Source organism: Xenopus laevis, chromosome 3S (genome assembly GCF_017654675.1).
Source record: "Xenopus laevis strain J_2021 chromosome 3S, Xenopus_laevis_v10.1, whole genome shotgun sequence".
In the NCBI taxonomy this organism is placed as follows: domain Eukaryota; kingdom Metazoa; phylum Chordata; class Amphibia; order Anura; family Pipidae; genus Xenopus; species Xenopus laevis.
The window spans coordinates 54,886,296-54,906,734 of NC_054376.1; the positions used below are offsets into that span (position 1 = coordinate 54,886,296).

Consider the following 20,439-nt stretch of genomic DNA (forward strand, 5'->3'; position numbering starts at 1 on the left):
TCTAATATAGTAGGTGTCTGTAATCTCTCCCTTTTTCTCTTCGCTGCATAGCGAATGAGGCAGCCCCTAATGAACGCTTTCTGCGCAACCCATACCCAAGCGGGGGAAGCATCTAAAGTGCAATTTTCAGCAAAAAATTGGTTAAGGTCTGTCTCAATGAGGGCAATACAGTCTGGATCGGCTAAAAGACTTTCATTGAGTCGCCAAGTAGGCCGTATAGTAGGGGATGTTTGCAGATCGAGCGTGGTGACCATTATATCATGGTCTGACCAAGCACAGAGTGAAATTTTAGAATCGATAATTTTAGAGACATCACGGGTATTGACCAGAATGTAATCTATCCGAGAATAGCTGTGATGTACATGTGAGTAATGGGTATATCCCCTGTTAGTAGAGCGAAACTCCCTCCAAGAATCGGCTAGACTGTAGGTATGTAAGAGAGATTCAATTTGTTTGGTGGTTTTCTTATGTCTTGAGGTGCTATCAATGGAGGATCTATCTAGAGAATGGTGAAAAGATAGATTGAAATCCCCAGCCCACAGAAGTCGTGCCGTTGGAACATCAGGCAGTTTACGGAGCAGCGTCTCAAAAAAGAGAAGCGTGGAATCGTTCGGGGCGTAGGAAGAGACTATAACATAAGATATGTCGTATAGGGTCACCAATAAAATAAGATATTGCCCCTGACTGTCAGGTATGGCCTTCGTAACAGTAAAAGGGAACCTATTATGGAGTAGCACTGCCACACCTCTATGTTTACTGGAAGTAGAGGAGAGATAGAACCTCGTATAATGTTTGTGGAAAAATTTAGGATAGGAAGTCTGAGTAAAATGAGTTTCCTGTATGCATAATATATCCGGAGATAAACGGTCATAAGTCTGAAATGCTGCCCGCCTTTTCGCTGGAGAATTGAGGCCCTGTGCATTGTGTGAAACTATCTTAATGGACATGGAGAGGACTAGAAATTATGCTAAAGTAGCAATATTGGTAGACTAATGTTCGAACCCCAAGTCTCCATCGAAATCGTAGCCACCACCAAATCGTAGCTTCAACCCCTAAGCTTAGCTTCTCAACAGTTGCTCAGAGCCCACTGAGCATGCCAGTGTCACAGACACTTTTCAAGATGATGACCCCCTGTGACAAGTCTGAAGTCCTGGATCATTGCTACTATTGACAAGCTGAGACTTTAGGCTGGGGTAATAAGTTCAGTATAAAAAAAATTGCATTTTTAGCCACATTCATTTTTTCATTTCTTACATTACAGGCCAATGCTCCTCTTAGGAGAAAGCTGCATTGGGCTGGGGTTCTGCTTCTCTCTTATTGATTTGGCTTTTCCCTCTACTGCACATACACAAAGAAGAGAGATGCTCAGTGAAGCTCACAGCAGTACACCAGGCCACCACAGCTCTCTGCTAACAAAAGCACCAGCTGGGGTATCAGGTAAGTGACATCACTACACACAAGTTAAACAGCACTGATTTATGGTTATGGCAATTAGGAATTAGAGCCAGTCCCATGACTAATGTGACTTTAATATAGGCCTTGCAACAGAGACATTAAAAGTCTTAGATCTATACCAGAGAGGTCATATCCACAAGAGGAAAACTATACACAATTGTTAAATAAAACTGGAGAATCCTGGTTTAGTACTACTGCTACTAGGGGTGCTTAAGTCCTGTAGGCACAATAGTTGAACATAACTTACTGAAATTGAGAATATGGTGAACATGCTTGGGGGGGGGAAAAAAAAAATTTGCAAAAATGTTGGTTGAAAGCTTGATCATCTGCCAGTGGTTAAAATGTAGAAGTTTAAGCATACTTCCAGATGAAATTATTCTCCTCCCAACTGGGCTTCTGGATTATGCTTGCCTTTGCCGTGACATGGTAAAAACCATTTTGAATGATTGAGGGAAGCCACCCAAATTCAATGAGTACAGATTAAAATTAACATTTGTCAAAGCTTGCACTAAGATAAAACTACATATAAAAGCAATGAGCTTTGAGCAGTTTAGGAACCATATGCATATTGGGTTTCAAAGACTCCTTGCAGTTCAACTTGTACCAAGAACCCTGTATTTCCTCACTTGCTAAAAAAGCCATCCAAGCTTCTCATGAAGCCATTGTATTTGAGGTATGCCTAGGACACAGCCCAATGGCTGCCAGCCCTCTACAAAAGCACCAGTCAGGCAACACCAGTCATCCTCAAATAGCATAGCTTGAAAAAAAAAACAAAAAAACCTGGTGAATCCTTAGAGTACCAAGACAAAGGCATAGGGGTTATACTTTAAGTGTGCTATTCTCTGCATGAGTAATTCCAAACATTTCACTCTAACATTGTTTCAAAGTTACTAACTGCACAGTAGTATTTGTTAGATCTTCCAGCCAATAGTCTGGTCAAAGTGATCACAAGTTACTGATACATTATTAATCAGTACTTCCAGATGACCCAACTACTGTGTTCCAAAGGGACAGTAGTATCCAATTGAGTTCTAGATGGACATGTCCTAATACACATTTAGGGGCATATCTAGAGTTGAAATTAGAATTCAAAAAGACCAACTGAAATTGTTTTTTGATCAAATAGGCCCAAAAAAAAAAAAAAAAAAGTTTCCCATAGTCTCACCAATTGAGTCCCCCATAGGCTAAAACAGCAATTCGGCAGGTTTTAGATGGCGAATGGTCGAAGTCAAATTTTTAAATTGCCTGTACATATTTCGATATTTGAATTTCTCAAATCCAAATAGAATTTGGACTATTCCCTAGGTGAAGTACACACACTAGCTTGAAATTTGAATTAGAAAATTCCTTTGATAAATCTGCCCCTTTTAGTTCTCCCCTTTGCTTAGGTCATAGTTTGTGATGGAGTCAGTACAAAGGGCCACCCCTTGGTATACATTTTACAATACACACAATTATGCCACATCAGCCAGTTAATGTACAGTTGCACGATCGTTAGGTCAATGATCTGTGTACAAAGGAAGAGTTATTTGCACCAATATTCAGTTAAACAGGTCACTTAAGTGGAACGGTTAATGTGGGGTTATTTTAAACTATAACCAGGCCTATTATGCATGGGCAAGTGAGTATGCCCTATGTACTCTAGCAACAGAGCAGGTGGTGTCAAATAAGTCAGACGTGTAAATAAAAAATGTGAAGTTTTATTTCATACTGACATTACAGCATTGATTACTCAAAGTTCACAAATGAGTCAATAAAAAATACAAACATATTTACAGGAACAGCAGCATTTGCCAGCAGCAACGTTAAAAGTGCAATTAGTGGTTCTCTTTGAAAGGGTCACTTAACAGTTCTAAGAGAGACTTGCAGCAAGCTCTGTGATTAGAGGAGCCATAAGCTGAGGAAGGGTGCTGATCTTCATCAGTTTACTGCTAGCATACTTGTTCCTCACAGCCTAATAGAAAAAAAAAAAAAAAAGTTATTTAGTTGCTGGATCAATAGAACAGCTAAACATTTGAGTGCATAGAGCAGTATTTGCCTACTGTGGGGCTGTAGGCACCACCTCATGTCCTGATGCACCAAATGTTTATCACAATAAGTCAGGGAGATAGTTATAATAATCGGCAGCTGAATGAGGATACATGTTCCACTTACCACATGCTTTGTTAGATTCTGGTTGACTTTGGTTATGTTCTTAGCCATATGCTTCATGATCAGTTGCAAGTCACCTTCTGTGTAGCCTGTGTAATAGTGCTGAGTGGTACCCTGGGGGGGGGGGGGTTGGGAAGAAAAAAAATATAATACATTTTGTGTACTACCCTTTGTGGAATGTGTCAACTAGAGAGGGAAGATGACTTACCCAGGTTCCCTGGCCAAGAATTTTTTGAGATAGGCAGAGGGCAGCAGCTGCAATTTCTGAAGGCTTGATGTGGACCATTTCATAGTCTATGAGTGTAAGCTCCATCAAATATTTTGCAAGGGTATGTTGCTCTGCATCAGCCTAAATGGAGAAAAAAAAAAAGTTTGAGCTTTGGTCAGCCACACTAATCCCTTGCTGCATGGCAGTGCAAAAATGCTTTGGCACATTCATGGCAATTCATTAAGTATATTTTGTGCCAGTGGCGTTCTCTGTATGATTTTCATGTTTAGTGTCACAGTATGTGTAGAGTGTCATCTAAAATCTACTACTTACACTGCAAGATTTTGAAGCCCGTCTGAGGAAGTGGAGAGGTAATGGCCGTCCAAGGTCAAAGTTGAGGAGTCGAAGGATAATCATTTCCATTTCTCTGATCTGAGATGCAGTATAGGCATTATCGGTGATATAAACAAAGTCTGCAACCTCTGGAGTGTACATCTCTTCATATTTTGAAGCAATTAGTAGGGAAGTAACACCAACCAACTGAAGCTTACTGCGGGAGACTGGCTGAACCTAGATTGGAGAACAAGGTTTTTGCAGAAGTTAGTAAATGACAACTATAGCCATGAAACAGAGCAGTCATTAAGCAAACTCATTTTTCTGTGCACAGGTGACCTAACCGTTATGAAGAAAGAAAATGAAGGGTGTTTAATCTTAATTATCTGCCTCACAAGATCAAATAGCTTGATCATTCCAGTTTATACTGAAAATGATCAGTCTGGTTTGAGTTATTCAGCACAAGCCCTATGCATAATGATGGTATAGGGTCCTTTTATTTTAGTCTGGTAATCTTCCCTGCATTCACAATTCCAATTAGTGCCAGACCATAGTTTTAGTTAAAAGCAGAAAAAGTTAAGTTTACTTTACTCAGAATTACACAGGCAATTGAGAGAAAAGTCACTTACTTGTAAGAAGCGATCCATGATTGCAACGCCCATGTATAAAGTCTCCTGAAGAAGCTGAAACCTAGAATGCACTTGAACAAGCCAGTCAACTAGGATAGCTCTCATACGCTCATTAATTTCTTTTCCTTCAAGATAGCAAGGATGTACAGACTGTTGAACCTAATGGGGGAGGAAGCCAAGATACTTAATATACAAGCCACTGCTGAAGAGGAAATACATCAGCTTATCCAGATATATTTTAGCTTTTCTTGGTTATTTATGAAATACTGATTTACGATTATTTTAAAGGTTTGCTCTAATGCACCTACTGCAGCAATAACTAGGCAATACTATATGATAATTTGTTTTAAGGTCAAGGGTAAAAGGCTAACAGTTTGCGGCATGACCAACATCTGATCTTTGTCTATACCTGCACAGGTATTTCAGTGTTATGCTGCTTATAAAACAGTGGGCTATTCCATGACCCTAGTAGAATGGCCTCAACAGGGGAAGGGTAGATCATTTGTGGGCTTCTCTTCCTGTAAAAGCAAACTGCTGCCTTCACGGTAAAGATCTAGTCCTCTAAAGATGCCCCTGTAACTTCCCATCTTTACTGCTGGCAGTTACTGAGCTTAGGGTGTCACACTAAGGCTTATTAGCACAGGACAGCTCAGAAAAGAGCACAATTTTTTATCAAGCCAACTGTTTTTCTGCAGTTCCCTCAGGTTGTAGATTTACTGGAACAAGATCAACTGCACAGAGTACTGTACAACCAGGTGATCCTTGCCATAATCTTGAGTTGAAATTTCTTGTGGGGCTACAAACAGCTGTTAAGAACGAAGTTGGAAGTTATCACTCAGAACAAAGACTAACAGTCCCTTACTTCCAGTTGCTTAAGGTAGTTATAGATGTCCATCACATAGTCACTGCACAATTGAGGGTTTCCACCATCATCTGCATCAATGTCTTCAACACTGGTCAGTGCATCGGAGAATGCCTGGCACAGCTCTTCCTCTTTCAAGGACACATCCATCGGCACAGGGGAAGGCACCTGGCAGAAGACAGCTTGGTAATGAGTGCTTAACACTAGCTGCTTAAAGGCAAACTATACTCCCAAAATGAACACTTGAGCAACAAGGAGAAGGCAACCTGTTCTGAAAAACCTGTACCCCCACCCCAGGTAGGGCCACTCCCTCCAAGCTAGCTACCCCGCCACGGAGATGCCCCATACTTAACTGCGACGAGGGGTAAGTATGGGGCATCTCCCTGGGGGGTAGTTGAGGTTTTTTTTCAGAACAGGTTGGCATATTAAAGAATCTTACCAAACTGGTCTCTATATTCAAGTAAATACTGCCCTTTTACATCTCTTGCCTTGAGCAACCATTTTGTGATTGTGTGCTGCCTCAGATCACCTGACCAGAAATACTACAACTCTAACAGAAATGGAGGGTGGAAGCAAGAGACAGAACTGTTAATTGGTGACCCAAGTATGGCATCTAGCCGGGGCCATTTGGTATGTTTGCATGCACAGTGAACTCATACGATCCCAGGAGCGGCCCTTATATTTTTAAAATGTCAGTTTTCTATTACTCAATGGCATATACTACTAGAAAAGTATTATGAAAATGGTTTTACATGAAGCAGGGTTTTACATATGAGCCGTTTTATGAAATATCTTTATACCTACATTGTTTGGGGGTATAGTTTTCCTTTAATACTTACTTTGGGGGCAGCTTCAGCTACAACTGGTTTCACAGGTACATGCTTAGTCTTAACATTTGCCACTTTAGTTGCTGCCATCTTTGAAGGCTTTGCCACAGCATTGGAAGACTGCTAAAGAGAACAGTGTCAATTACCGCTTGTTTAAGGTCAGGTCTAATTTAAAAAAAAAAAACAAAAAAAAAAAAACTGATATACCTTTACTGCAGGTGGTTTTCCTCGCACAGTCACTTTGTTGCCAATCTCTCCCAAAGCAGCTCGTCTGCTATTCATTTGAACTTTGGATCGCATTGCACCCCCAAGGATATTATCCGCTTCACGGGGAATCTGAAGAAAATAGGAACACTTATAATAGTAATAGAGTTTTGCTTTCATTGGTCCATATCCCAAGAGAAAGTCTGAAAGTAACGAGGCTAGCAATAGCTTATCAGCTCAGAAATAACCCAGTTTATAAACTTCCATGTACTTCACTATAAATACAGCTGAATAAGCTCATGTTCCATAGATGAATTCACATTTAAGTTACCATCCTCTACAGCTTATATAGATGTTGCCTTCGAGTTAAACAGACAGCATTTGTTACAGTTATATTATACCCTGACTTACCCAGATTAGTTGGCACACAATGCATTGAGTAACCAAAAAGATTCTTGGAGTTTAATATACATTAGTGTAAAGACACAGAGCTACTAGTAGAAGCTACAAAATACAACAGCAATAGTCTGCTTTGCCAAGACATGTGTTTAACAGTGGCAATTCTCAGTATGGTCTATGGCAGTGATCCCCAACCAGTAGCTCGTGAGTAACATGTTGCTCTCCAACCCCTTGGATGTTGCTCCCAGTGGCCTCAAAGCAGGTGCTTATTTTGAATTCCTGGTTTATAGGCAAGTTTGGTTTTATAAAAACCAGGTGCAGTGCCAAACAGAGCCTCGATGTAGGTTGAGAATCCACATAGGGGCTACCAAATGGCCAATCACAGCCCTTATTTGGTCCCCCAAGAACATTTTTCACGTTAGTGTTGCTCCCCAACTCCTTTTACTTCTGAATGTTGCTCATGGGTTCAAAAAGGTTGGGGATCCCTGGTCTATAGCATGGTATTTTTGCCATTTTGTAGTGAAAAGCCACTGACACTAGTACAAGTATGAAACCCGTTTTTCAGAATGCTCTGGACCTGGGATCTTTATACCTTAGTGATACTGACCCATTCCTATAAAATTATAGAAAAGAGTTGGTATCAGTAAATAGAAGCTGCACGTGAAATATCAGCTAAAAGTCCCCAACCCGGCAAACCTTAGTAACGGCGACCATCCAACACCATTAAATCTCGTGGAGTTGTTCCAGTCACACCGGGCTGGGGCAATTTCCATAGGCCGATTCCAGATGAACAGAACTCCAACCTATGTAGGGATCGCACCACCCCCGGCCCAGCGTGACTGAAACAACTCAGGAAGATTTAACAGAGTCGGAAGGTCGCCGTTACGAAGGTTCACCGGGCTGGGGCGGCTTTGGAGATCTTTTAGCCGCTTATTGTTTGAGTGCAGCTTCTTTTCACCGATACGGTCCTATTTTTATAGGAATGGGTCAACATCATTTTAAGTCTACTAGAGAATCATAAACCACAATAGGCTGGTTTTGCTTCCAATAAGGATTCATTTTATCTTAGTTCAGATCAAGTACAAGCTACTGTTTTATTAGAGAGAGAAAAAAAGGAAATTAAAAGTTTTAGATTTGGGTAAAACTGGAGTATGGGAGACTGCCTTTCTGTAACTCAAATCTTTCTGGATAACAGATCCAATACCTGTACATCCAAATAGCAGCGACAAATACCAGTAACAAGAGCTAGAGACAAAGTTAACAGCTCATTGCTGCTATGAAGCATAGTGGGAGGAGACAGGGGTCAGTCTGGGCGAGGAGTAAAGAGTGAACAGAAAAACATGTGGACTGCAAGAGCTCAGGCACCTTAGCTCAATATTTTGAGAAAAAAAACAAAAATAGTGGCTAGGAAGAGGCAGTGAGCCAGTTCAGTATAGCCAAGAATATAAGGCTGTATCCCCACCAATATACCGACTACCTCACTGAGGCCTGTTCCTATGCAAAGAGGCGCGTTGTTCCTAATCATAAAAACCATAAAACGCAGCAAAAATGTAGAAACAACCCACCACCACTAACCGATCAGCCATAAACAAAATACTGTCGTTACTTTACACTATAACCGCTCAGACAAATGTCTGTACTTACAGCAGCGCGACGAGTAGCCATCTCCGGTAAAAGGACGTTTAAAACCAACCGATAAAATCTAGCAAAAAAAGTCTACGGCCCAGGATCACAAAAACAATTCGACGCCTATAACCAACACCGCTCTAGGAGACTTTTAAATATCGCTCGCTGCACTCCCATTGGACATGGTTGCTACGTGTGCTTGAATCTGATTGGCTACACCGGGGCGCCATGGCAACACAGGTCACTGCTCAATTTCCGCGATAGACCGGGGGTTTTTCAATTTTGTTTTACGCACACTTAATACATATGGCTGCAACGATATATTTAGGCATTAGTTATAAATGAATGCGTAAATAATGGTAAAAGTTCGTTCGCTTGGTAATAACTTCAAAGAATCGCGATATTTGGACAGAGGCCCCGAAGAATTGTGGGAAATAATAACGCTCGTACGTAGCGTGCGCATGAATCATTTTTGCGTGGAGGTGTTGTACGTTCTTCCAGGAAGTTTCCTTAGCCACAAGGCTGTGGTGGATACTAGTAGTGCAGTGCCTGAGGTAATTTTTTTCGCCAGCACTCGGTCTTTGTATATATTTCTTTTTTCCCTATTAAAGGAAAACTATACCCCCCAAACAATGTAGGTCTCTATTAAAAGATACTGAGTAAAACAGCTCATGTGTAAAACCCTGCTTCATATAAATGAACCATTATCATAATAATATACTTTTTTAGTAGTATGTGCCATTGGGTAATCATAAATAGAAAATTGCCATTTTAAAAAATAAGGACCACCCCCTGAGATCGTAAGATTCACTGTGCACACCTACAAACCACATGTAAGGTCACATGAGCCAATTAACAGACAGAGTTCTGCCTTTTGCTTCCTCACTTCTTCCTGTTACAGTTAGAGTTGTAGTATTTCTGGTCAGGTGATCTCTGAGGCAGCACAGATAGAGTCACGAAATGGTGGTTCAAGGCAAGAGATGTAAAGGGCAATATTTATGTAAATATATATTCCAGTTTGGTAAGATTCTTTAATATGTCATTCAATTTGATATAAACTATCTGTTGCTTAAGTATTCATTTTGGGGGTATAGTTTTCCTTTAATAACATTGGGATCAAGCATCATTTTTAGTGGCCAGATGGCAGCCATTATATCCAAGAGGCACTTCAAAAGTAGACCAAAATAGCACAATATGTGCAGTGGAAAAAAAAAGTCTAAAAAATAAATGAATATATATGAAAATGTCTTTTCAAATTTTTCGATGAGGCAAATTGGGACAGGTTCGCCCGTCACCAGGGACGCAACTACAGAGGGGATTCCACACAAAAATTAGAGCGCTCACCTGCTACTCCATAGACCTTTTCAGGTGTCTGGTGCTAAACAGCATATAAGGCCCCCTGCGAAGAGCCAGCACAGTTATAACAAAGTCCAAAATAGCTGTAGCACACAAATCCGTTTTGGTAATGCAAAAAGTGACTTTTATTGGCTCATTGCAGACTTCAAAACAAGGCCATGTTTTGAAGTCTGCAATGAGCCAATAAAAGTCACTTTTTGCATTACCAAAATGGATTTGTGTGCTACAGCTATTTTGGACTTTGTAACTACACAGGAGGGCCCAGGAGGTATAGGGGTCCCATAAGGCCTAAAACAATTTCAATAAATATTGGTGAAACAGGTCAACCTCTTGACATTTTGGTGGCCAGCAGATTTTTGCTCCAAAATTGTCTGATTTTGAGCAAAGTCACTGGAAAATGCAAGAATGCTTAAGAGTGCCGGGGGACTGGGGTACAGAGCCCCAAAATCTGGGAACTCCCGACTTCTACACAAGTCAGTCCCATTGCATGCTGGGTATTGTAGTCTTGCATTAAACTTGCCGGTTGCCAAATTGTTGAACAAAAAGTACATTACCCAACATGCATTGGGAGACAGGTTTAACATATTAGGGCAAGAAAAAAACTAGCCAAGTTTGGGCTACTTTTTGGGCCTTTGGCTGGTTTGTACTTTGGAAACCACACAAAGGCCCAAAAAGTAGCCCAAATCTAGTTTCTACTTTCAAAACCAGCCTAGGTTTTAAATTAGTAGCCCAATTTGGCTGGAAACCCTGCCCAGCAGGCTTGCAGCAGGAGCGTGCGCATTTGTACGTCATCCATATGTGGCTTCTTCTGGGCGCGCTCTTGGTCAACAGTTGTGAAGAAGAGAGCAGGATGTGCTGCAAAATGGCAGCCATCTTTTTTACTCTGCTTTTCTGCTACTTGCGGTTATAGCAAACATCCGTGCGGTTCCTCAGGCAGTGTTGCTGTTTAACCAGGCTTTCCTTCTACCGTTATTTTTTTAAGGGAGTGTAGTTCCCATTTACAAGGAAGGGTTTTTTTTTTTAACATTTTAGCATAGTAAATTTTAATTAAAAATAAAAGTCTGTTGATTAGCATGACCTAAAGATGCCATTCTTATATTTATTAATATAGGTGTTAACGTGTATCAATACACCATTATCTTAGTCTTTTTATAGGATGCTGTCATGGGCTTTTACCTAATGTAAGTTACCAAACAACTACAACAAACTTTTTGCACTCTTTCTTGGCCAAACAAAGTTTATGTATAAAATATAAGTCATCCCGCTACACTACTAGAAAGAAAATAAATGAAGAACGTCCCAGTCTCGATATAATTGTCTGTATGGCAAACCGTCAGAAATAGATGCACAAGTTCTGAAAAGTATAACTGTGAATGACAAGGAAAGCCGAATTCACTGGGGATTGCCAATAGGTTATGCACGCCCGAAGAATTTAAAGGGGACATTTTGGGTAAAAAACAAGAATGTGTCAGTACATTATACTCTTCTAAATATAGAAGAATTGTGCTTTAAAAAGTAGCATTTCAGACTTATTTATTGAATATTGCTGCAAAAACCCTAATAATCTTTCCCTTCTCGTCCACTTCTTGCTCCCTGAATTCCCAGGCTATGCAGGGGAGCCTGCGGCTCTGAGCACTGTTGGATAGGAACTAATCAACAGCTAGGCTGACCTAATAGGAAACTAAAGCCTGTCTTTGCTTGTGTGACTGCAAAGCTGCAATTGGCTATCCCCCTCCTACTGTTCTTCTAGCAGGGGCCATTAGGACAGCTTCTCATTTGAAACACATAGAAGTACCAAATAAAATCTATGGGGAGCTCCAATAAAGGGGCAATTTTTTAAGACAGTAGTGTTGTTGTGTTAGACATCCAGTCACTCCAGACTTTAGAGATTACATTTTTGGCTAACTAGCTATATTGAAAACGTTTTATTTTGCACAGCCTATTTACCCAGTTTTTATTATTATTATTATAGTGAATTGTTCATTTAGTAGATATCTGGCTGATCTTTGGCCAGATATCAGGCAGGTAGGACCCATAAACAGGCCAACTTAAAGGAGAAGGAAAGCTGCCAAGGCAGTTTATTGCCAATAGATTGGCCTCAATAGTGCTAGCTAGAACACAATTTTTATTCTTTAGAATGCTTTTCCATACCTGAGTATAACAGCTCTAGACGTCTTCTGTTTGTTTAGTATAGCAGCTGCCATATTAGCTTGCTGTGACATCACTCCCTGCCTGAGTCGCTCACTGCTCACTCATAGCTCTGAGCTCAGATTACAGCAGCGAGGGGAGCAAACTGAGCATGCTCAAGCCCTAGCCCTGGAGGTTTATGCTGAAAACAGGAAGTCTGATACAGAAGCCCATGTGTACACAATAGAAGGAAAGAAATGCAGCGTTTCTTTTGAAAGAGGACTCAGAGTAGCATTACTTTGAGGGTTTACTGGTGTATTTAAATAGACCTTTCTGATGAAGCTTATTTAGTTTTAACCTTTCCTTCTCCTTTAAGGCCCAAACATGCGAGTGTAATGTAAAATGGCCTGTAACATCATCCTATTGTTGCATATGCTGTTAAATTGGCCCAGCTGGATGTCCCAAATCAAAGATACATATTTAGCAACTTTGCTAAAAGGGCAGCTCTTTACATGTAAAGCTAGTTTTATTTAACATTCACAACTGAAGACTCTTCACATAGCGAAGTGTTACAAACCTATTCCATATAATCTGCATCTTCTACAACACTGTTGTCCATGATTTTGGAGAAATGATCTGCAGACATGTTAAGGGACCCATTTAATTTAAAATTATGTTATTCAAAGTTCTATGAAGATCTTAGTCATACGGGGGGGGGGGGCATTCATTTTACTAGGAGGTCCCCAAACTACCTATGAGCTTACAGGGCAGCCATAGAATAAAAGATTGTCAAGCAAGCTACTTTGACATCTTTCTAAAAAAAAAAGTACCATGTTTGTAGCCCTCATTCTTCACATTAAAAAAATACAATTTGGTTTCAAGACAGATGAACATTCTTTTAAGTTGTAGGCTTTATCCTCTCAGTATTTTAATATTCCAAAACCAGGAAATTTTATGCATAAAACCAGTTTACTGCCAAACACCATCCTATAGTCTACCAGTCCACATAGGGGCTACCAATATTCAATTACATCCATTATTTGGCACCCAAAGGAACTTTCATGATTGTGTTGCTCCCCAACTTTTAGATTTGAATGTGGCTCATAGGTAGAAAGGTTGGGGCCCCTGTTCTAATGTACTATGTACTCATTTTGACCATTTCTTTTATAGATTTTTTCATTGAACATCTTACTATCCAGGGGCAGCTTGTGGATAGGGTAAGAGTATTTATACTGTATTCTATGTGGTTCATGTTGCGTTTGTATATTAATGTTTTTTTTCACATTGAATTTTTAGCTACTTATTCAGAGTGTGTTCACCAATATGGACTTGATCACAGTATAAACTTTTCACACATGAACTTTATATACATTTTTGTAAAGGTTTTCTTATTATAATGGACTATATGTCTAATAATATCACCTTGTGTAAATATGTGAACAATTATGTATTTTGGTACTTTTCCTTAATTGCTAAAGGGTATATATAATTGATATGTAAATCACCTAGATACGTGTGAATCTGCATGTCTGACGAAGGGGCATGCCACCGAAACGCAACATGACTAATAAACATGCAGGGGATCTCCCCGCTACACCTGCCGAGTTCTCAAATTGTTTGTTGGTGTCACAGATTCAAATTTTAATCCCCCAATTCAAATGTAAATTCAAATGTGAGCTTTATCACACCTCGACCATGGAAACCGTTCTAATTCAAATATTCGCCACCTAAAACCTGCAGCATTCATTTACAAGTCAATGCCAGAGGTCTGTTGAACCATTTGAATATGTTAATTGCCTTTCTGACATTCTTTTTTTCAGACGGAAAACTCTACTCGAATTTTCGGGTCGGGACTATTCAATCGAATATTAGACGTTCAAATGTTTTCTTAAAAATTCCAATTCGAGTTGCAACTATATTCGAATCTATTAGAGTAAAAACAAATTCACAAATTCGACCTTTGATAAATCTGTCCGTAAGTGTCATACATCCCAGACACATTCAAGGTTATTGCAGGGATTCTGTCATGGGAAAACAATTGTTACAAAATGTTAATAGTGCTCATCCAGCAGAATGCTGCATTGAAATCTGTTTTTCAAAAAGAGCAAACAGATTATTTTACATTTAATTTTCAAATCTAACATGGAGGTAGAGATGTCAGATTTCCGAGGTGCCCCCAGTCATGTGACCTTTGCTCTGATTAACTTCAGTAAAACTCTTTGCTGCTGCACTGCAAGTTGGAGTGATATCACCTCCTCCATTTGCCTCCAGCAAGAGACTATCAATAGAGCAATGGGGAGGTAACCTGGTAACAGCTCCCTGACACCTGTATTGCTAAAAATGCACCCATAGTGGTAGATAGGAGTACAGCACTCAATTGTCAAAAAATTCAAGTCCGACCAACCCAAATTGTCGAATTCCAGGCAGTGTGTGTAGGTATGTGCGCAAATATCATGACACTTTGACCCTTTGGTTGGGAAAGACAAGAGGGGTGAAAGAAAGACAAAACAAGCAACTGCATTTAGCAAAGTTTATTAATTCAGAAACTCCTGTGGGGGGGACTGTGGGGACTTGAAAGTTTTCTGGATGCATGGACACCTGCCATTAGATCTGCTTATTAAGACTATAGTATAATGTTAGTCTGATGTTTCTTACCCAAATTAGGAGAACCAGTATCTACTTGCTATTGGACAATGTGTAAGAGCGGGTTCATAGAAGCGAAGAAAAATCACGTTTGTGTTAAAGAAAGAAAATAAATAATGAAGAACAGCAGTCTAAACTTCCGACATTTAAACATATTGCCTTTGTGCTGAAAGTGATCTGCGTTAGGGAAATTGATTAGAACTAAACCGTGTTGCAAGTATTTATTCTAGGTTAGTCTCAAAGCATTGTGATTTTAGCATTAAAAATATTAATTGATTCAGCACTTTTTTTTTTTTTTACAGCAGCCAGTCGTTCCTAAATAAGGAATGTTTATTTATACATCGGTTTCTTCTTTTTCTTCTAGATCTTTACATATTAAAAACTAAAATACATGACTGATTAAATTAAAGGATGTCACTGTTAGTAATGAATAAAATTATATGTTCATTTAGCATGGAACTATGTAAAAACACACGCTCGCACGCACTCACAATTCTCACAACTAGAGCAGCTAGATCTTGCCTGCAAGTTTAAAGGGGCTCACATAGCCCATAATATGTGCAAAGAAATGCAATACAAGAGTCCATGCAAAAAAAAAAAAAAAACACATAGTAAAACAAACGGTAAAAGAAAAATAAATGTAAAGGAAATCATAAATACATTTATCCTTTTCTGCTACAAGTAACCTGCCAGCAAAAAGGACCTACATATGATCTGTATACAAACGGTATTCTATAGCATTAGTTGTACACGGAGGCAGAGCCAGCACACCAGATTTATTTAATGCTTCCACATCTGTGCAGTTTCATCATGCCATCTTTGGTTGGCTGCAGTACCGAAGGGGGCAACAGGCAAAATACTGTTTGGGGTAATGTCAACTTTCTGTAGGTAGCTGAGTGTCAATGTCCACTCTACAAATGGGGCACTTCTTATTGGTGATCAGCCACTGGTCCACACACACTTGGTGGAAGAGATGCGTATAACAGCTCTAGACGTCTTCTGTTTGTTTAGTATAGCAGCTGCCATATTAGCTTGCTGTGACATCACTCCCTGCCTGAGTCGCTCACTGCTCACTCATAGCTCTGAGCTCAGATTACAGCAGCGAGGGGAGCAAACTGAGCATGCTCAAGCCCTAGCCCTGGAGGTTTATGCTGAAAACAGGAAGTCTGATACAGAAGCCCATGTGTACACAATAGAAGGAAAGAAATGCAGCGTTTCTTTTGAAAGAGGACTCAGAGTAGCATTACTTTGAGGGTTTACTGGTGTATTTAAATAGACCTTTCTGATGAAGCTTATTTAGTTTTAACCTTTCCTTCTCCTTTAAGGCCCAAACATGCGAGTGTAATGTAAAATGGCCTGTAACATCATCCTATTGTTGCATATGCTGTTAAATTGGCCCAGCTGGATGTCCCAAATCAAAGATACATATTTAGCAACTTTGCTAAAAGGGCAGCTCTTTACATGTAAAGCTAGTTTTATTTAACATTCACAACTGAAGACTCTTCACATAGCGAAGTGTTACAAACCTATTCCATATAATCTGCATCTTCTACAACACTGTTGTCCATGATTTTGGAGAAATGATCTGCAGACATGTTAAGGGACCCATTTAATTTAAAATTATGTTATTCAAAGTTCTATGAAGATCTTAGTCATACGGGGGGGGGGGGGGGGCATTCATTTTACTAGGAGGTCCCCAAACTACCTATGAGCTTACAGGGCAGCCATAGAATAAAAGATTGTCAAGCAAGCTACTTTGACATCTTTCTAAAAAAAAAAAGTACCATGTTTGTAGCCCTCATTCTTCACATTAAAAAAATACAATTTGGTTTCAAGACAGATGAACATTCTTTTAAGTTGTAGGCTTTATCCTCTCAGTATTTTAATATTCCAAAACCAGGAAATTTTATGCATAAAACCAGTTTACTGCCAAACACCATCCTATAGTCTACCAGTCCACATAGGGGCTACCAATATTCAATTACATCCATTATTTGGCACCCAAAGGAACTTTCATGATTGTGTTGCTCCCCAACTTTTAGATTTGAATGTGGCTCATAGGTAGAAAGGTTGGGGCCCCTGTTCTAATGTACTATGTACTCATTTTGACCATTTCTTTTATAGATTTTTTCATTGAACATCTTACTATCCAGGGGCAGCTTGTGGATAGGGTAAGAGTATTTATACTGTATTCTATGTGGTTCATGTTGCGTTTGTATATTAATGTTTTTTTCACATTGAATTTTTAGCTACTTATTCAGAGTGTGTTCACCAATATGGACTTGATCACAGTATAAACTTTTCACACATGAACTTTATATACATTTTTGTAAAGGTTTTCTTATTATAATGGACTATATGTCTAATAATATCACCTTGTGTAAATATGTGAACAATTATGTATTTTGGTACTTTTCCTTAATTGCTAAAGGGTATATATAATTGATATGTAAATCACCTAGATACGTGTGAATCTGCATGTCTGACGAAGGGGCATGCCACCGAAACGCAACATGACTAATAAACATGCAGGGGATCTCCCCGCTACACCTGCCGAGTTCTCAAATTGTTTGTTGGTGTCACAGATTCAAATTTTAATCCCCCAATTCAAATGTAAATTCAAATGTGAGCTTTATCACACCTCGACCATGGAAACCGTTCTAATTCAAATATTCGCCACCTAAAACCTGCAGCATTCATTTACAAGTCAATGCCAGAGGTCTGTTGAACCATTTGAATATGTTAATTGCCTTTCTGACATTCTTTTTTTCAGACGGAAAACTCTACTCGAATTTTCGGGTCGGGACTATTCAATCGAATATTAGACGTTCAAATGTTTTCTTAAAAATTCCAATTCGAGTTGCAACTATATTCGAATCTATTAGAGTAAAAACAAATTCACAAATTCGACCTTTGATAAATCTGTCCGTAAGTGTCATACATCCCAGACACATTCAAGGTTATTGCAGGGATTCTGTCATGGGAAAACAATTGTTACAAAATGTTAATAGTGCTCATCCAGCAGAATGCTGCATTGAAATCTGTTTTTCAAAAAGAGCAAACAGATTATTTTACATTTAATTTTCAAATCTAACATGGAGGTAGAGATGTCAGATTTCCGAGGTGCCCCCAGTCATGTGACCTTTGCTCTGATTAACTTCAGTAAAACTCTTTGCTGCTGCACTGCAAGTTGGAGTGATATCACCTCCTCCATTTGCCTCCAGCAAGAGACTATCAATAGAGCAATGGGGAGGTAACCTGGTAACAGCTCCCTGACACCTGTATTGCTAAAAATGCACCCATAGTGGTAGATAGGAGTACAGCACTCAATTGTCAAAAAATTCAAGTCCGACCAACCCAAATTGTCGAATTCCAGGCAGTGTGTGTAGGTATGTGCGCAAATATCATGACACTTTGACCCTTTGGTTGGGAAAGACAAGAGGGGTGAAAGAAAGACAAAACAAGCAACTGCATTTAGCAAAGTTTATTAATTCAGAAACTCCTGTGGGGGGACTGTGGGGACTTGAAAGTTTTCTGGATGCATGGACACCTGCCATTAGATCTGCTTATTAAGACTATAGTATAATGTTAGTCTGATGTTTCTTACCCAAATTAGGAGAACCAGTATCTACTTGCTATTGGACAATGTGTAAGAGCGGGTTCATAGAAGCGAAGAAAAATCACGTTTGTGTTAAAGAAAGAAAATAAATAATGAAGAACAGCAGTCTAAACTTCCGACATTTAAACATATTGCCTTTGTGCTGAAAGTGATCTGCGTTAGGGAAATTGATTAGAACTAAACCGTGTTGCAAGTATTTATTCTAGGTTAGTCTCAAAGCATTGTGATTTTAGCATTAAAAATATTAATTGATTCAGCACTTTTTTTTTTTTTTTACAGCAGCCAGTCGTTCCTAAATAAGGAATGTTTATTTATACATCGGTTTCTTCTTTTTCTTCTAGATCTTTACATATTAAAAACTAAAATACATGACTGATTAAATTAAAGGATGTCACTGTTAGTAATGAATAAAATTATATGTTCATTTAGCATGGAACTATGTAAAAACACACGCTCGCACGCACTCACAATTCTCACAACTAGAGCAGCTAGATCTTGCCTGCAAGTTTAAAGGGGCTCACATAGCCCATAATATGTGCAAAGAAATGCAATACAAGAGTCCATGCAAAAAAAAAAAAAAAAAACACATAGTAAAACAAACGGTAAAAGAAAAATAAATGTAAAGGAAATCATAAATACATTTATCCTTTTCTGCTACAAGTAACCTGCCAGCAAAAAGGACCTACATATGATCTGTATACAAACGGTATTCTATAGCATTAGTTGTACACGGAGGCAGAGCCAGCACACCAGATTTATTTAATGCTTCCACATCTGTGCAGTTTCATCATGCCATCTTTGGTTGGCTGCAGTACCGAAGGGGGCAACAGGCAAAATACTGTTTGGGGTAATGTCAACTTTCTGTAGGTAGCTGAGTGTCAATGTCCACTCTACAAATGGGGCACTTCTTATTGGTGATCAGCCACTGGTCCACACACACTTGGTGGAAGAGATGCATACATGGAAGGCGTCTGCAGTGAAGATGAGAAGAAGAAATGAAAAAATACTCAATATATACCATACATTTTAATATTTCAAGAGTGATGTTCACCAGGGCATTCCTCTGCCTTCTTGGTTCAAATATAAGGACTATTTCAGACTCAAACACGAGAAGCTCCACTCCAGGCCCGGCAATCTGTGGGTTCTGGCAAATGCCAGAGGGGCTGCTGTAAATTGCCATAAACAGTCACTATTTATTGGGCTGGTGGGGGGCTGCTTGGGCCTCTGTGTACTTGGAATGCCAGGCCCTATTGTGAATCCCAGTCTGGACCTGCTCCACTCCCCTAGTTAAGACGTTCGAGCTGCTACACTGTTAGCCTGCTTATACAATACTTTCCATTTAACTCATAGGAATTATACATATTATATGGCACAATGGCTTAGATAAACTTGGCACAAAATATTTACCTGACATCTTCACCTTCCTCTAGTATAGAAAGGCAAATTGTACATTTCTCTTCAGTGTCCTCCTCTGTAGCTTCCTCGCCATCTTGCTTGCTGTGCAGTTTCCTCTGTGAGAACCAATCAGTGGATACCTTATTAGTAGAGATGAAATTATTGGCAAACTGGATAAAGATTTGTTTCATGCAAACACATGCAAAAACCATTCCCCGATCGTCTGCTCAAAGTGTCCACGCTCATCATGTCTAATTCAACAACACATTTCTCTCCCCATTGTTTGTCTTGTTTTGTGCAGACGTATCCCTAGTTTAACTTGAGTGCAATACACAAGGCTTGAGCCAAATCTATGATTTACTTAAAGGATAAGTAAACCTTTAAAATAAGTGAATGTAACATTGATGAGGGGGCTATTCTAAGAAATTTTGCAATGTACATTCATTGTTTATTTTGTTTTTAATTCCAAGATATTAAGGGATACATGTACTGTTAATAGAAATGAATTTTGTTACAGCGCCACCTGCTGGTCATTTTCCAACCATTCTGACCACCAAGTAGTCAAGGAAGTTGTCAGGAGAAGAAAGAAAGAAAGAAGCTGCTCT

General features: G+C 39.4%; 2 protein-coding genes across 9 annotated transcripts in view; both read right to left on the bottom strand.

Moving 5' to 3' along the window:
• Positions 1–3,135: 3,135 nt before the first annotated feature.
• On the bottom strand, positions 3,136–8,870 carry ccnb2.S (cyclin B2 S homeolog). 2 transcript variants are annotated; one of them, XM_018254108.2, is made up of 9 exons: positions 8,713–8,870; positions 6,673–6,801; positions 6,478–6,585; positions 5,639–5,806; positions 4,777–4,935; positions 4,148–4,384; positions 3,815–3,955; positions 3,610–3,720; positions 3,136–3,409 (listed from the first exon to the last, which is right to left on the bottom strand). In XM_018254108.2, the coding sequence occupies exons 1-9, from the start codon at positions 8,731–8,733 to the stop codon at positions 3,308–3,310; spliced, it is 1,176 nt and encodes a 391-aa protein (XP_018109597.1). In that variant the 5' UTR covers positions 8,734–8,870; the 3' UTR covers positions 3,136–3,307. The 2 variants fall into 2 exon arrangements, with proteins under 2 accessions (XP_018109597.1, NP_001081268.1); NM_001087799.1 differs by having other exon boundaries at positions 6,478–6,588; positions 8,713–8,811.
• A 5,823-nt stretch (positions 8,871–14,693) lies between these two features.
• The window catches only part of rnf111.S (ring finger protein 111 S homeolog), a 38,732-nt gene continuing 32,986 nt past the window's right edge, over positions 14,694–20,439 (bottom strand). For 3 of the 7 annotated variants that reach the window (XM_041587734.1, XM_041587730.1, NM_001096742.1), the window contains 2 exon segments: positions 19,847–19,974; positions 18,290–19,410 (listed from right to left, as the gene is read on the bottom strand). In XM_041587734.1, the coding sequence (XP_041443668.1) occupies positions 19,293–19,410; positions 19,847–19,974 (246 nt within the window). In that variant the 3' untranslated portion in view covers positions 18,290–19,292. 7 annotated transcript variants of the gene reach the window in all.

Coding starts and splice junctions, on each gene's coding strand:
- ccnb2.S (NM_001087799.1), bottom strand. CDS start 8,733: ATGGCTACTCGTCGCGCTGCT. Junction 5,807..6,477: donor TAGCTGAAGCTGCCCCCAAA/GTAAGTATTAAA, acceptor GTCTTCTGCCAG/GTGCCTTCCCCTGTGCCGAT. Junction 3,410..3,609: donor AGAATCTAACAAAGCATGTG/GTAAGTGGAACA, acceptor TTTTTCTATTAG/GCTGTGAGGAACAAGTATGC.